At 40.7% G+C, this 17,120-nt stretch overlaps 1 protein-coding gene across 4 annotated transcripts in view; it reads left to right on the top strand.

Moving 5' to 3' along the window:
* CAB39L (calcium binding protein 39 like) overlaps window positions 1-17,120 on the top strand; it is a 63,233-nt gene that overhangs the window by 14,362 nt on the left and 31,751 nt on the right. For 2 of the 4 annotated variants that reach the window (XM_027890806.1, XM_027890808.1), the window contains exons 3-4: window positions 3,973-4,198; window positions 12,556-12,699. In XM_027890806.1, coding sequence (XP_027746607.1) covers window positions 12,598-12,699 — 102 coding nt within the window. In that variant the 5' untranslated portion in view covers window positions 3,973-4,198; window positions 12,556-12,597. The remainder of the gene's footprint in view (window positions 1-3,972; window positions 4,199-12,555; window positions 12,700-17,120) is intronic. The other 2 variants (XM_027890807.1, XM_027890809.1) reach the window with 1 other exon arrangement.

Raw genomic sequence — 17,120 nt, 5'->3', positions numbered from 1 at the left:
AGATTATATGGGGTAGAATGAGAGAAAGTGGGAGGGTTGGTGTATGTTTGTGTTGGGGATCTATTAGGTGAAGAGGAATTTAATTGCATTACTTTGAAGTTGCCACACTGCTCGTGCAGAGGTCTGAGGAAAAGGAGTATCTGTGAACTTGTAGAATAACACAGAAGCACGAAGTTGCTGTAAAGTCTCTCATCTTATGAGGTTTTGGAAGTGTTGTTGGGCAGCCTTTTTATATTGCTTTGTCGTAAAGCTAAATGCCTTGAGTTAAAGTGTAACAGCTTTACGATGTAGATTATATAAGTTATTTGTTTTTAGTTCCCCTCCACCCCAATAAACTGCCATAATGTTGATATCTTGGTATGTGTAAGAAAAGGATGAAATGCTGTGGGGGATGTTCTCTAGTTTTCAGGTTTTGGAGAGTGGGGGAATCTTTTTAGTATTCTGAAGGTTCTCCTCTTGATATTCAGCATTACACAACTAAACCTGTTGCTGTGGAGAACTGAATTTTGATGGCCTGGGGCCTTGGCATTGAGCAATTTGGGGGGAAGGAAGGATGTTGTTGTTATTATTATTAGAGGCTGCTTAGGGCTTTGGAATGCTGGAAGTAATCTTGGAGGAGGTAGACAGACTGGAAGTGGATGAATAGATAAGCAGAATTAATACATATACATTTCGTGTTTATCATCTGCTGCTGTAATTTATTGCTACCACACTCATTGTTGACATTCCCTAATTTCTCTTTTCCACTTTAGAAAATAAATGGAAAGGGCAGGAATAATGGACCAGGGTTTTCTTCTTTTGGTGTTTATTAGATGGAATTATTTTAAGCTATGAAAGCAAGGACAAACACTTCTCAAAAGTACTCTAACCATGCCTTAGCCTCAGGACTCTCCTCACTTTAAAGGGAACAAATATAATGAAATTTAAATACATGGAAGCTGGAGTCCTTTAGCGGTGCACAGAGGGGGTTTTTTCAGTGTACTTTGAGACTATGAAGCTTTGTTGTCCATTTATAATTACATCATTCTAGATTTGAGATGGCTACAAAGTAAGAGTAGAAGAAAACATATTTTTGGAAATATTTAATAACTTCTCAGCAACAAAAACCCCTCAACAAACAGATAAGAGCAACAAGTAATTCCAGCTTAATTCCTGTTGAATGGTTCAGGGCCTTTCCTTGTCATCTGGGAATTAACTCCACTTAAGATGAAGCAGAGTATTGGAATAGCAGAGAATCTTTTTTTCCCCGCTGCCCCTTTAGCTACCCTGCTTTGCACTATTTCTTCTGCTGCAATGGAGGGATGGAGGCAGGTGGGTTTCCTACTCTCCTGATGTGTAGAGGGCTCCTATTAAAGCCCTAAAGTATTTCCTCGGGTAGAAGACGGGTGGAGTTGAACCATAATTGAGTGCATATTCAATTTATTCCTCAGAATCAGAAGAACAGGCACACTTATTCTGAAACAGAGGATAGAAATTTTGTAGATAAATTTCTTATGCTTCCAAAGGGCCAGGATACTCAAAATAGTCCATGAATACTTCATGGAACTCAATGATACACAGATTATCCCCAGAGGGGCCTCTTAATGTGCAAGGAAAACAACATTCTGTGGTATTTCTATCCTTTTTTGTGATTATTCAACTTCAGGGTAACACATACCATAGTTGAACTCCATGGGGCAACAGAAGTGTGTCTTTTTGCCTGTTGAAGTGGTGGTGGATTCACAACGGAAAAAAAAATAATTTCCCACTGGAAGGCAGGTTAGAGGGAAAACAGGTAATCCGTGAAAAACACACAATGAAAGTACCGGTGTACTTAGATTGTTGTGTTGCCTTAGGAAAAGCTGGTACCTTCAGTAGTAGCCCAAGGGCAGTGTTTATCTTTGACTTTCACTGTGATGTTTACACAAGGGCTGAGGTATCCGATAAAAAAGGAAGGGCCAGCCCCAGAGTGGGTGTAAGGTACCACACAGGCACAGTATCCTTTCTCTCCTCCAACCCAGCTGGGCCAGAGCAGGGCACCCATGAAAGGATGCCCAGCACCAGTTTTTCTCCCCAAGTCCTTCATGTCATGAAATGTCAGTGTGTGCAGGTTGTTCGCATGCTCACCAAGCTTCATGGAGAAAAATGCTGCTTAAAAGGGCAGCTTATCCTGTTCTGAGCTTGGCATTCACAGCATCCCTAACTGAGCTCTCCCTGGAGGTGGCCTGGTCGGTGCCGCTAATGTGAAAGGCTTTAATTCAGTGCTGGAAGAATGTTTCACGAGGGTTTTAGAGCAGATATTGCCACTTGGTATCACTTGTTGCAGTGCTTTTGGGCGCACTAATTAATGCCTGTCCCCGGTGCTGCTCAGGGCAGTCCGAAAACATGAGGCTGCAGTATCATTGTGATCTGTTAGGTAAAGTGTAAGCACAAACGGTGACGTGCTTTACAGATAAGTTGAGATCACAAATCTGCAGATCTGAGGTTGGGCTCGGCACCTCCTATGCAAATGCAGGAGCAAGTGCAGGGCGGTTAAGGCAGCAGGGGTGGCTTCTGCCCCTCTGAACCTGGGAGGCACAGCAAATTGCTCTTTAAAGCAGGATTTCAGATGCTCCTGCTTGCTCCAGTTAGGAGCTGGGATTGCAAGCGAAGGGGTTTAGCGCTTTAAAAGGTGTCTGTTTCATCTGTATTCCTCAGAAATGAGGTTTCTCATGCTTTTTTCGTTGCCTTTAATGTAGGCTGTGAATAGCTACTGCAGGTGAGCCCTAAATCAAGATCTGATGCAACTGCAGTGCTGGTATGCAGCGGGGGCTGAGATCAGCTCCCCAGACAAATGTAGCATACAGAACTATTTTTAATAATGTAGGACTTTGGCTAGGCTTTGCCTGGAGGAAGAAGGAATGGGAGTTGAAACCTTCCCCCCTCGAGCTGGTGAGCTCAGCAGAAGTACATGCTGGGCTCTCATCCCTGCTGAGACTTGGCTAAGATTGAGATGAGGATAGGTTTTAAATCCCACCTTGCAGTGCCCATGGTGCCTGGTAAAGCATCCTCCTTTCCCTGCTGTCAAGGCCTGTTAGACTGCTGGGAGCAGGGGGGGAAGCACACATTTCCTTTGGGAATGTGTGGCGCTTGCTGAGCAATAGTTGCCAAGAGAGAAAAGTGAAGCATTAAAAATTCCTTTAATTGCATTTTGCTGTATTTGTGTGCTTGATAATAGCTAGTAATACTTGTTTCAGAATACTTTATTATTTTTTTTTCCCCTCATCACATTAGCCTTTGAAAAAATCCTTTGGGCTAATGTTTTTCTTCAGCAGGATTTAAATTTTGCTCATAGTACCCAGCAAAGTGGGGTTTTTTTATTCCCTCGAGTGTTACTGTGGAAAAATATTCGGATCTTTGTGTTACAATATATAGTCAGGCAGGAAGCAGCTTAATTTCGGCGTCTCTGGACAGGACTCTGCTGAAAGATGTGGCGTGCGAGCATGTTGATTTTATTGTTATCTTGTAACAACAACCCAATGTTGGACTGCCTTATTTGCATTCCTAGGAGGACGGCAAGGTGAATAATTTAATTCCAGCAGCCTCCGCCACGTGATGGTGCGAGGACCCGTCAGCGATGCCTCCCCTGCACCGACAAACTTTGGGGAATGGAAACTTACAGAAGTGATGCGAAATCGTCGCATGTCCTCCCTTAACCCTGGAGAAATCTCTCGGCGGAGTGATCACTTCATCCTTTTCTTTTCCACGCGTTCCTCTGACGTGGAGTTTGGGGGGTGTGTGTGAGCCTGTGAACAAGACGAGCGAGGGAGTGGGAAGCGGGGAGGGCAGTGGGGGAAAAACGCACACCCAGCCACAGAGCTCGTCGGAGCAGGAACAGCGAGGAGCCGGAGCGAGGCCGGGAATCCAGCCGCAGGCAGCGGGGAGTGGAAATTTACAGCTGCTTGTGAGCGCCTGTGCATGTCCAAGTGATCCTTTCTGCTCACGCTTTTCCAGAGGCTGACGGTCGCTCGGCAAAAGAAGAGCGGGAGGCCGAGTCGTGGGATCCCTGGTCTCTGCCACGTGTGGATAATCGGCGGGGGGGAATAAAGCGGAATTAAATGGGAAATCACTGAAGGCGGCTGCTGGCGGCGTAGGCTGCGGGGAGGCGGCAGAGCTGTCTTCAGCACCTGGCCATGGGGCTGCGCAGGGCTGCCTAGGAGCCCCCACCTTTCCACTCACAGTAAGTGTCAGCCGAGGTGATGTCCTTCGAGTGACGGAAAGTTAAGTGATTTAATGAAACTTTTCTTTCTTTTTTTTTTTTTTCCTCCAGTCAACACCAGCTTTTTCGTAATAGACTCCTTGCCTGCTTGTTCTCGGTGGTTACGCTGGTAGCTTTTTATAGCTTTGTAAACTGTGTTACCAGGAGTGGCTCTTTAATGCAGGCAACCCTAAACAATACTCCTCCTGTTACATAAGGCGCTGGCTCTGCGACCAAGCACTCCGTGTCCATGGAATATCTCTGGAAATGGCTTTATTTACAGTGTGGTTTCCAAAAATAAAATATCTGCAATATATCATTTTTCTTGCTCCTCTCCGCTGACTGCCTGCAGCTGCGGACTGGCTCTTGAGATGCAGAGGAATGGGAGCGTGGCCACTTGCATAAGACAGGGGGAACAGAGATGAAGGGAAGATGAGCGTGCGTGTGAACTGCCAGGAGAAAAGGCATATGTAAATTACCCATCTCGGTATTTATAGTCGATAGGTCTTGTCGACCCGAAATGCTAATGCTGTGGAATTGGTGATTCATGAAGTCTTTATCAGGCAGAACTTGAACTGAGCTTAAGGGAAATCTTTTGGGTGTTTTTTTGTTTGTTTGTTTGTTTGTTTTTGGTTGGTTGGTTTTTTGTTTGTTCTAGTTTTTTTTCAGAGCAAAGGCTCTTTCTTGGGCTAATATGAGTAGTAAAGTGAAATTACTACTACAGAAAATTATTTTATTGTGTTACAAAACTGTTGAAAGTAATACAGCAGACTTGCTAGAAACATGGTCAAGTAAATGCTGTGTAGAGAGGTAACTTTAGTAATATTGGACAAAAAGCAAAAAATAGTATTCGTGTTCCTCACTAATGAGTTTAGAGGAAGTCCTATTCCCTCTTGGCTGCTGCCTGCATTATTTAAATTATGTTTCCAGTTTCCATTATTTCTGCAGTTATTATTCCTACTAGAAATGGATATTTAACTTGGTTTCCCCTTTAATTAAGTAAATTAAAAGCTGTTAAGGGCTCTTCTGTTTGAATTGTGTTCTTCAGGCACATTAGTTAAAAGACCTCCTTCTGCATTTTTGAGTTTATGGGAGTTTTGCTATGGATTACAGTTAGGCATGGAACTGAATCCCTCATCTTTTAGGTTTGAAAGACCTCTGTGGTGGCAAATGAAAATTGGGATCCAAATATTCTTGACTCATCAATCCTGCAAATTTGGTGGCTGTAAAATCACTGGTTTCCTATCTTTCTAGTTTTATTGAACATAAAGTAATAATCTATTTTTTCTTGCCAGTTCATTAGCATGAGTGGGAGAGCCTGTGGAAGGTGTCCTGGCCCATGGCGGAGGGGTTGGAACTAGATGATCTTTAAGGTTTCTTCTAACCCCCAAACCATTCTATGATTAGTATTTTGTTTGCATTGTCACATTATTTCTGATTCATTGCTGCCTCATTCTGGGTTTGGTTGGTGAACACCTGAGCTGTAACATCTGCTCCAGCAGCCCTGTCTCTGTACCCTCCTTCCATCCCCATCTTCCCCTCTTGTGCTGGTACAGCTCTAGACTGTGGGCAGAACTAGACTGGAAACCTGTTTGACATATTTTCCCCACCAAGCTATTTTTTTGTTAACCTGGGTCACTTCCCTGACCTGGCTCACCATGTGGTCCTGCAAACAGCTGTATCACCCCAACAGAGTCTGTAGGGATGTGAGTAAATGCGGAGCGGGGTGTCACCATCATGGAACAAAGTGTTTATCAGACTGTTGCCTCAGTGACCAGCTTGCTATTTGGTGTTTAATTTTATCTCCTGTGTTTGCTGAAAAACTACATAGGATTTTTGTGTTTCATTAAATAGGCATTCAAGCACTTGATTACAAACAGAATAAATAATTTCTTTGAGTGCTTCCATAGAACTACACCACAGCAAATGAGTGAAGCATCACCATGAGTGCCTTCAGTTTCATAATAGTATTAAACAACTATGTGATATTATTCTCATTCTGTAGAAGCGAACAGATTAAAGGCAGAGCTGCCTACTTCTTTTCCATGTCTGATCTTCAGGATGCTTGCCATCTGCTAAAAAAGACATTTGTAGTGATAGTAGGCATTACTGCAATGTTTTGTGGGTTCGGGTGAAGTTTCAGCCAATATCCACCTTCATTCCAGGTAGTGCAACAAGTAGCCAACAGCAAAGCTTATGTTGAGTAAATTCTTGAGTTTTTGGAATAATTTTGTTGCCAAGCAGGGTTGGTGTTCTTTCACTCTAACCCTAAAACTGTCCTCTCTTCTGTTAATCTTTTGTCTCATTTGAGATGTACCTCATTGAGGATTTGCAGGGAAGTTACATGTTGTGTAGCCTTGATTCCTTCTGCATATCAAATAAAACATGGGGAGGATGAATTTGGCTTCTCCAATTGATCATCACACATGGGGACTTCCATCCCCTGGTTTGAGTACATTGCTCTGTAAGTGAAACAACTTTCTCAAATATGGCAGGAGGGATAAGTGAGGAGGGATTAAAGTGCCTCTTCCATGATGTAGAAACTGAATCAGATAAAATGATAAAGAAAGTGCACTAACTCAGGCCCCCAACATATGGGCCTTAGGCACACTGCAGTGAATGAAAAATGAAGGTCTTTTCTTCCATTCAAGAAACTCTTACATGATATGAGTTACTGAAGTGTTTTGATTCTGCTCAATACACTGATGAAGGTTAGGAGCTAAGACAAGATGAATGTCTGATACTTGATGGGAAGGAAATCTTTTAGCTCGTTTATTTTTGAAAACCAAATTCCTTGTCCAGAGGAGTGTCTGCAAAGAGTGCATGGATAGGCTCACGTGCTCTCTCCCATTCTTGCCTTCGTGGGCAGGAAGAAGCATTTGTTACAGAGCTGCTTTACTGAATCACTTCATAGTGGGGTGGGCTGCTTAGTAGAGGGGTGTTACTGCGTGTGTTTTTCCTTCATCATGCTTACAGGTTCAACTGCACTATAATCTTTGGAGGAAGTATATGATTAAAAGCAAAGAAATTGGGGAGAGTGCCTGTAAGCAGAACTAGATCTCTTACCGTACTTTGTAGCTTTATTAAATTTATTTTTTTTTAGTACATTCTCTTTATGAGCAGATAATCTGGCAAAAGAGATATTCTGAGGACTGATAAAGCATAGGCTTTGTTGTCAAATGATCTAGGTTGCATTCCTGACATAGCCACTGATTTTTTTTTTAAGTGACCTTGGGTAAATTTTCTAATTGTTCTGTTTTTCAGCTTCTCACTTTACAGAGGAGGCAGAGTAAAAGGAGGTATACAGGTTTTGTAAAATCTTAGTCAAATGCTTGTAGAGTTGGAGGCCTCTGAGGGAAGGCATGTCCTTAGTAAGAAGGCATATTATGTTACATTTGACAGGCTATCGAATACCCCAAAAGTTATGTCTTGTAAAGCACATCCATCTCTGGGTTCAATTTGCTGCTTTAGTCTGTGTGATTTCCACCCCCCCTTTTTTTCTGACTCAAACTGAAACAGCCAGACATTTAGAAAGTGGTGCTTCAGTATTTCCTTTTGGTGCTTCTTAACTCACCTAAAATAAAATCAGTGCCTTTTTTTTTTTTTCTCCTGAACAAACATGGAATGACATTCCTTTGAAGTATTTTTATAAAAGTAGAGTTTCTGAAATATGCTGGACACTCCACCTCTGGCAGCTGAAATGTCATGTTCATGCTGATGACAAGAGGAGGCTTTGGAAACACCATTCCTTCTACAGCGCTGCTGGGGCATTTTCCCCATGACTGGGAGAGACAACCTCTGAAGGCAGGAGAGTTGGTCTGGTGAGATACATCTGTTTCCTTTGGTCTCTTAAGCTCCTCACAAGAGCGCCAGTGAAATAACATCTTCAGAACTAAATGTTTCAGAAGTTGGCTGGTCCCCCATTATGAATTCAGGACTGCCCGCAATCCATTTCTGATGTTATAAAAACATATGTTGAATAACCATTGGATGGAAAAAGTTTTTCTAGAAAGTAGGAAAAGAAAGGGGCTCATTCAGCCCTGTCCCTTGCTGCCAGACAGCAGTGTCAAAAATCCATGAACAGATGCTCTGTAATGTGCCTGGTAGAGTAGGTTCAAAACCTCAAAGCTCCAGTGGGTGGAAACCTTTACATTTTCAGCTGAAGTTTATTCATCAGCAATTTATAGCCATTTGCTTCTGCATAAATAAAGTTATATTGTTATTTGAGCTAAAATAACTTCTTCGGCTTGCCTGTATTTTATTCTAAGCTTACCAAGGGGAGCACTTTTAGCTCCTAGACAAGCTGGTCTTCCCGTTTTTCTGGTCAGCCTAGGGTCCTTCTCTCCACCCACTCTAATCTCTGTTGATTTTACTTGACTGCAGGTGTTCAGGGTTGTGTACAATGTTCTACACAAAGTTCTTTCAAGACTGTACAGAGACATGAATACCTTTGTATTTCTGCTGACAATTACTTCCTTAATTCATCACAGATTTGCATCTGTTTTTCTCCTGTCAGTAAAATACATGTATTTGTATATGTCACCGGTTGCCTGTTTTTGTCATTTCTCATGCTAAGTCCTCAGCTTGAAGCAGATAATCATAGAATGTTTTTGTTTGGAAGAGACTTTTGAAGGTCATCTAGTCCAATTCCCTCTGCCATGGGTGAGGATGTCTTCAACTAGATCAGGTTGCTCAGAGCCCCATCCAATCTTATCTTGAATGTTTCCAGGTATCTGGAACATCTACAAATTCTGTTTCTTTTACCATTTAGCATTATCTGATACTTTCTACTCTTAACTTTTATCCCATTTTTATTATCTTGGTTCTTCACACAATCCAGTTTCTAATGATATTCCAATCCTCTTAGGCATTGATGATATCTTTCTATTTTGAGTCTCCACATTTTTTGTGTAGGCTCCTAATTCCTATGCCTATCTAAGTACAATCCTGTCCCCAAATTGCTGTTACCTTCTCAGTCAGATGACATGATAATTTTCTTTCAAGTAATTTATTTTTTACTATATTCAAATTAGTGTATTTCCATGTTAGATATGTGGATTCTACTGTGCCTTCTCTGTTTAAAAATATATTCATAAGGAACTGTAGTATGAGCTACCTTTAGTAAGCCTGTATTACATTCTTTTCACTTGTCATTCATCTTTGGTTTTCAGTTATTTTTAGAGTGGTTTCTTGAGAAGATGAAGCTTACATGGTCACACTGTCTATCTCTCATCCTAATTCTCTTCCCATGGTAACTTTTGTACTTACTGTCAAATTTCAGGCAACTTTGACAGAGGGCTAGATGCCTGGCAAATACCAAGTTCCAAAAAAACGGACTGAAAATAAATGATGAAAAGAATAGGGCCTTTAAACCAAATTAGTGCCTCTGCTGAAGAGAAGACCTTCCAAGTAAAAGCTTAGAGAGCAGAGAGCTGATACGAGGAGGAGGAGGACAGGACAGAAATGCCCAGCTGTGTTAAGAACTTTAGCCAGAGCTCGTGCTTTCAATCCAGTCATGAGGAACAAATCTGGAGGAGTCCTTGTTTTGCCACATGCCCTGTAGAATAGCCAGCCATAAGACTAAGGAGTACAACTCCCAAATCTCATCAAAGTGACTTTACCCCTGTTTGCTTCCATTTGTAATTGTGATTAGCACGTGTCCCCATAGAAGATTCCTGCATGGAGAATCAAAAGGGACCATAACCTGCAGCTGCTAGTATGTATTTTCTGAAGTGATGGTTGCCAGGTGATGATGAGTTAAAAACTGTAGTCTGAGAATCTGTGATTAGGATAATTGTAGGGTATGAAGTGAAGAGAAATGTATTTTATCACTGTGCTGTGGTGACTTGGTGGCAAGACTGGAACTATACAGTTGAAAGGTGCTAGCCTTTGTTCCCAACTAATGTTGTAGTTTTATGGAAAAATTAATGATTATTTTAAATGCAGACACCCTACTCTAGACAGTTATGTAAGTTACTTTTTGGGACGCAATGGGGTTTATAGTCAACATTTCAGTTAGAAATGTGAACATTTTTTTAAAAATCTCAGAATCTCTAGTTCAGAAGTACTTCAATTTTAAAATCAAATTTATCTCCCCCTTTGCTTTTCTTTGTGTGGAGTCTTCTGAAAGGGAGAGATGAAGGGAAGACTTCAGCATTCTGGTTATACCTACCCCAACCTGGATGAAAGTACTTCTTTTCTGAAATGCATCTCTCTTGCTTTCAGACTCTCTCTCTTGCATCATCACATCTCCATCCCATGTCTTCAGGGATAATAAAAACATGCAGAATCAGGTCCTTCCCAAAGTGTGTTGTGAATTATTAATCTTCTATTTGCAGCACATGTGGGATTACTGAGTACTTGACGCTTGCTAGCAGCATGTAAACAACTTTATTGTATAATATTGGCATCCCAATCTTTTCCAGTGCTTGTATGTAGCTGAATATGCCCAACAGAGTGAGTCGTTAGTGTACCCAGTCTTTAATCTTGTGCTTTGTCAGGCTGAGGTGTGACTTTGCTCTGTTGCAAGTTGGCTGGTGCTGCCAAAACTTGCAGTTGTGAGCTGCATGGGAACAGGGCTCTGCAGCTGAGGGCTCAACAGCTGAGAGTGAAGGTTATGTAGTGAAAACTGCAAAAATAAAAATGAGTGTGAACTGAACTGTGAGGAGCTTGAAAATGGAAAGCTGAAAGTGGTGAGCTTTCAGACATTGAATGTGAAAATATCCCTGTAAAACTGACCAAGCAGCAAATGAGAAGCTATATACAAATTCACCTACTGTGGACACTATAAAAGAAATTTTGGGTTAAACAAGACACTTAAAAATACTTCCTCTGTGTCATAGAAACTGTAAAGATGATCTGCAAAAATGTTTTGAAATGTTTTAGTAAGATGTTAAGACAGAATCGCTATAGATTTGTTTTTTTAAAGTCTGAATTTTGTACTTAGCTGTTTTATATGATTGCTATTTATAGTTACAATAGAATGTATGTCTAATCTGGGTATTAATTCCATAGGATGTCTGGGGATTAGTAACACATGGATGTATGGCACAAATGGCATCATTTTTCCTGAGGGACTCTGTAGCATGTCAGTAATAAGAACAAAGCATGAAAGGAGTAGGTTCTTTGGGACCACTGGGTTTTGTTCTTATGCTGTTGTGCTCATTTAATTCTCTCCTTTAAAACCTCTTGTATAAAGCTTTTTTGTAATTGTAAAAGTTGAAAAATAATTAAAGTGATTTGTGTATATATTTATGTTTTCACAACTAATTTTGCAAGTGTGTGTATGGAGGGTTGTGATGGTTTTGTTTTATTGTGGAAAGAGATGAAAGTTTGAGATTATTTTTGCTGTTTGTTGTTTTTTTGTTTTTTTTTTTTTTTTTTTTTTTTTTTTTTTTTTTTTTTTTTTTTTTTTTTTTTTTTTTTTTTTTTTTTTTAACCTCTTCTTCATTACTGTACAAACTGGAATGCAGTCCAGAATGGTGCTCTCCCTGGGAAGTGGTACGGCTTTAACCAGAGCATATTCCCATCTGTAGTCAGTCATTGACTTCAGTAGATCTTTGTTTTAGACCCTCAGCAAAACCCATAAGAATTCACAACTTAATGGTGTAAGATGAGAAACTAATCTAGTTGGTTTCTTTCATATATAAATACAGTGATGTGGTATTTGCCTTTGTAGCCATACAGAGAAAGAATGTTTTAAATTAAACAAACAATCCGTTTTCATTAAAATGCTCAGTCTTCCGTTTAAATGTCATGAAAACATTTGTGTTGGTATTTGGACCTGATCATCTCTTCCTTATTTAATTCAGCCAGTGTTTTACACAAGTGAGATCTGACCCACAGATTCTTAAAGTCTGTCAGACATAGCAGATAGCTTAAAATGCTTCCTTCCAAGCTTTGGGCTGACAAAGAAAAGCAGCTGAAGAAGAAGAGATGGCAGAGAATCTGGGGCCTTAACTTGCTGGCATTTAAAGTTGCTTGTCTGCAGCAATATGGAGCCAGTGCAGTCTGACAGAAACCCTTACGAGAATTCTAGTGGAGCCTGTCAGATACACAGAGTCCAAAATATGTTGGACTTAGACACAGACTAACCTGTAGATCAGGTCTTCAGGAATCATCCAGCTCCCGTGCAGGTGCTGAGTAATTGCTTTCCACATGCTAATGGTGGCTTGAGAATCCTGGATGAACTTGCAATAACTGTATGTGAGAACTTTTACTGCTCCACTGAGCAGCTGAAACAAAATGTAGTGCCTGAGGTGTTCATAACGTTTTTGTGTGTTTCTGTTGCATTTTTTTATAAACCTTAAAAACTTTTTCTATTTCTTGTTCAATTTAAGGCAGTCCTCTTCTGAAGGAAGAAGTCCAGGTGAAGAAAGACCATGCCTTTGTTTAGTAAATCGCACAAAAATCCTGCTGAGATTGTGAAAGTTCTGAAAGAAAACATGACCATATTGGAAAAACAAGAAAAAAAGACAGACAAGGTATGAGATAATGCTGTAGAAGACCAATCAGGTTTTTATGCTGGGGTAGCAGTAGAATAAAGGGAACAAAATTGTGTTTGCTCACTGCCCTGATTCTGCAGGTGCTTGCCTGTGTAAGTAGCTGGGTGCTGGAATGGTTCTGCTGAAATCAGGGGGCTTTTGCATAAGTAAAATACAACAGATCTGGGGGCCGAACCAAAAACACTGAGATCCAGGGACCTCAGCCAAAAAGAAGGATGATCTCCCACTACTTCGAACAGTAACGCATCTAACAAAACAGCTTGGAAGGCTATTTGAAAGCTATTATACTATTAATTGTTTTAGCAGGATGACAAATGAGACTGTCAATTAATGTATAGGTACCCGTGCAGCAAAACTTACTTCTGATGAACTTTGTCCACATAAAACAGTAAACCTGTGTGTATCCAGATGTACACTGGAAGAAGAGATTTCACTGTGTTGATCCTTTACAGTGTTCTGGATGCTAGTGCTTCCTAAATGAGCTGTGCTACTCATATTTTAATTATAGTGCTAGGCTTTTGCTAATATTACTGCTCCCTTCTAATTCTGTGACACAGACCCAAATTACTTTTACCGCTTTTCCAGTGCCCACCTGAGAAGATGCTCCCCAACATAAAAAATGCTCCCAATTAGGAATTTTTGCTTGTATAAAATGAAATAATTTTGTTTTCTTTCTTGCATCTGAGACTCTGGCCCTCTATCCTATTGCTGTTGTAGAAGTATATGATTTTAATTAACAACAAATTATTTTAGGTTAAAACTGAATGTCAGTGGAACAGAAATAGCTGATAAGTGATATTAATACAGTTTTCATGGAGCTGATATTTGCACCTGTGCATATTTTGCTTTCCCCAGTTGTGCAGGAGCCTGTATTAAAACAACCCCAACCCAAAAGGTAGGCATGGAGCCCTTTGCGCCCTTACTGAAATCCTCTTGAAACGTTTTGGTTCAAAGGAAGTAGCTCAGAGTGTGTTAATTATGTAAGATTGGTCACATGGATTTCTGAGAGGCCTCTGGTATTTGATGTCTCATGCTGAAATACCTTCAGTTAACTGAAAAGCACTGAGAGAATTTGACTCAACTAAAACATAAAATAAGTAACTCAATAAACCAACAGAATCTGTTCTCCCCTGCTGAATTCATCTTTTGGAGCCTGATTAAAGAAGACATTCAAAGCAGAAGCTCTAGACTCGGATTTCTTTTCGATTTGCCTTGCAGCATGACTCCTCTGGATTGTGGTTTTGAGAATTTTTGGCTTTGAGCTGGTTTGTTTGTTTGGGTGTGAGTGACAAAGGAGAAGAAATTCAGACTTCTTAGAAAATTGAGAACTTGATGTAAATTTTTCATAAAAGTCAGAACAACTGGTGTGTGTTTTCCACACAGAACAAAAGATACAGGAGTGTTTCCCTGGCCTATTAGAATGGAAACAGCTCGTGAACCTAATGACGCTTATTTTACAGGAGGAGGTTGGGTTTCAGTTATTTTTTGTATGTACTTCATTGCTATGGGGTAGAGGCTGTTCCTGGGGTAAATGAGGGTGATCTGGGGAGAGGAGGGAGGGGAACAGGCAATCCCTTCAGCAGCAAGGAAGAAGGAGAAGAAAGCAGCCTTTTTTTGTGTGTGTATATGGCTTACGTGGCTTGTTGACTGAGGACTTTGTGCTGTGATGTAGAGAAAACACATAGGACCTTCCTCCTTTCAGAAGGAAAGATGTGAGACTCCATGGTAATGCTACCTTTCATTTAGGGTGTTGCACTGAGCTGTTCTGAAATAAATACCTATTAAAGAAAATAGCCAAATTTGTTCTTCTGAGTTTAGGGAAGTAAATCGCAAGGAATATCTTTAGTACTGTGACAATGATAAACTTCAAAAAATAGCCAGAAAAACAATCCCCCCAATCGTATCTGCTACTATCCATTCAGGTTTGTGGACTTAGTAATACCATTTTAAAGTGTTATTTGAAATTTGAATTGCAGAAGAACAGCTGATGGAGAGACTTTCAATGGCACACATGTTCTCAAAAGTTAGTAATTCTAATAAGTAACATGTTTTCATGAGTATGATCAGAGAAAATTAACTGAAACCAAAAGCAAAGAAAACAAAAACACAGTGCTGTATTCTGTGCTCTTCAAAGCTTGGCAAGGTTTCTAAATTTACCTCCAGTTTGATTTCCAAAGGGAGAAGAAATGTGTCAAACTTCCATGAAAAGCTCCAGAGGTCTGGCTCCTTCAAGAGTCAGAAACCCTGGATATCTCAGGGCTGGTTTTGGACCCAGTGGCCCTGTAAATACAGAAGTTTGGAAAGCAGAAATCTGAAATTTTTCAGATTTCTGACTCCTTGTCTGCTGTGAGAACTAGAGGGGTACTGTTGTGCCTCACCACAAATCCAGGGTTCCCAGAACTTTCAGGGTATGACTCCAGAGCATCCCTGATTTTACGTGCAGAATAGTTTCAAACTAGGTCTTGCTTCAGATGCTTAAACAAGAAGATTTATCCTGTGACAATTGAGCTGTTATTGTAGTGCAACCAATATGGTATGTGGGTTGAGACAGCTAAAATCTGCTAATACAGCCAGAATAGGCAGGGAAGTGTGGCAAGGCTTGAATTAACTGCAGGGGTAGCAGAGAACCTGCTTGTTTCCTTTTCCAGTTGAGAAGTCATAAGTATGAGGTGAGGGTGCCCTGGACAGCTGGGAGCACACGAGGTCAGGCAGGGAGAAGCTTGATGCTTCTAATACAACTTTGTGAAACTGTCAGCAGGAACCATCTGTGTCTTGGAGGGGATGTTTTTAAATAATGCAGAAATGATCATTCCTACCAAGCTATGCAGGACTCAGGTAGAGGGACCTTTACAGCAGAGCAATTAAGACTTCAGGGTAATGGGGAGAGGGTGGAGGACAGAGCTTGATAGATAGGACCAAGAGAAGATAGGACAGAGAAGCCACTTGTAAGTGTAAAAGAAATTTATACATCTTTTCTGTGATGTTTCTATGTACACACATAATATATGAAAGTTTATACTCTTTCTTCATGATGCTTTTTGTTAATCATAGAGTAGTACCCATTCAGGCTTAAAGTACTGTTGACTGCGCTAGCATCTGTCTTCTTAGATAAGGATTGAATTTGACCCAGTTTCTCCATGTGTCTTACTTTTTTTTTTAAACTATTAATGTGTTTAGTGCTGCCATAATGCTTTTTAATGCTTTTTAAACACTCTCGACTGAAAAATAGTCCAAGTTTGAATGTGTGGTTCTTACTTTTAAGTGTGGGTTTCTTTGTTTACTTGCAAAGCTTAAAGCTTTGCCATTTTCTCTGCTACATTCTGATGGTTGATAGACCACAGGTTGAGAAGTGCCAGCACACGTAGCTCCTTTCTCTCTGAAGTGCTGTTTCTAATATCTTGTTTTCATAATTTTTAAAAATAACATCTATTTTAAAGAAGGCATTGTAGCACTGGCAATTCTAATGTAACAATTGGAAGATTAAGTAGGGTAAGACAGAGCTGAAAAAGTGGACTAAAGCCTTCTTTATCAACCATCCTCTTCTCTACCAACATCTGAAATAAAATAAAGTGTTCTTGGAGCATGTATGATTGCTGACATCCTTGTTCAGGCTTTGATGTGGTTAGAAGAAGAATTAATTAAGTTTTATTATGAAATTCTATAAATGTCATAAAAAATTTAATCTCAGTCACGTAGGACCAGAGTGTTCTTGAATTTAATAAGAAAATGCCCATTCTGGAATTAGCTAGAAAAGCAGGGAGGTATTTAAATACCTAGGAAAGGAAGCCTTCAGCACTTAGGCTCTCCTCCTTCTTTCTGGCACAAATCCTGTAGCATTTGGAGGGTGCGTGTAAATAGGGATGAGGAGAGGAGAAACCCTGATACTAAGTGGTCACATCTGCTGAACCCGAGGAAGGGACAGCCTGTGACACACTGGTCACACTGCTTCATTTATTACTGATATGTTGCCAAGTCTTCTGTTGATGAATGTTGTAACAGGTAATTAATAAAAAGGATACTTGACCACCTCGCAAAAAGAGGGGTGTGACATCCTGACTTCTCGAAGTCTTGCGTTCAGCTGCTGAGTCCAGTCGGCACAAAGCAGTGCAGGTGGCATCCACTATGTCACTGAAGGACGTCCTTGAACACATCCCGCTCTTGCTGCTAACCACACACCTTCGGGTGCGGCAGCCTGACTCAGTGCCATCTCCGGTGCCTACAGGTTCGGTAACATTTTCTGAACTTGCCCTGCAGCAAAAGCCTTTCAAGTGTCACAGGCTTTTAATTTAGTGCAGCGAACGGCTCTGAGGTTGGTTGAAACTTGGTCTAATCTTTGCAGATAGTCTAGATGGGCTGGAAGATTTGCAGTTTCTGGTGTAGCTGATCCAAGATTAAGGGTT

This window comes from Empidonax traillii, unplaced genomic scaffold (assembly GCF_003031625.1).
Source record: "Empidonax traillii isolate 1590-97213 ecotype Southwest subspecies unplaced genomic scaffold, ASM303162v1 scaffold298:size702513, whole genome shotgun sequence".
Taxonomy (NCBI): Eukaryota; Metazoa; Chordata; class Aves; order Passeriformes; family Tyrannidae; genus Empidonax; species Empidonax traillii.
The sequence above is the reverse complement of the archived record's forward strand: the minus strand, read 5'-3'. Positions and strand labels throughout refer to the sequence as shown.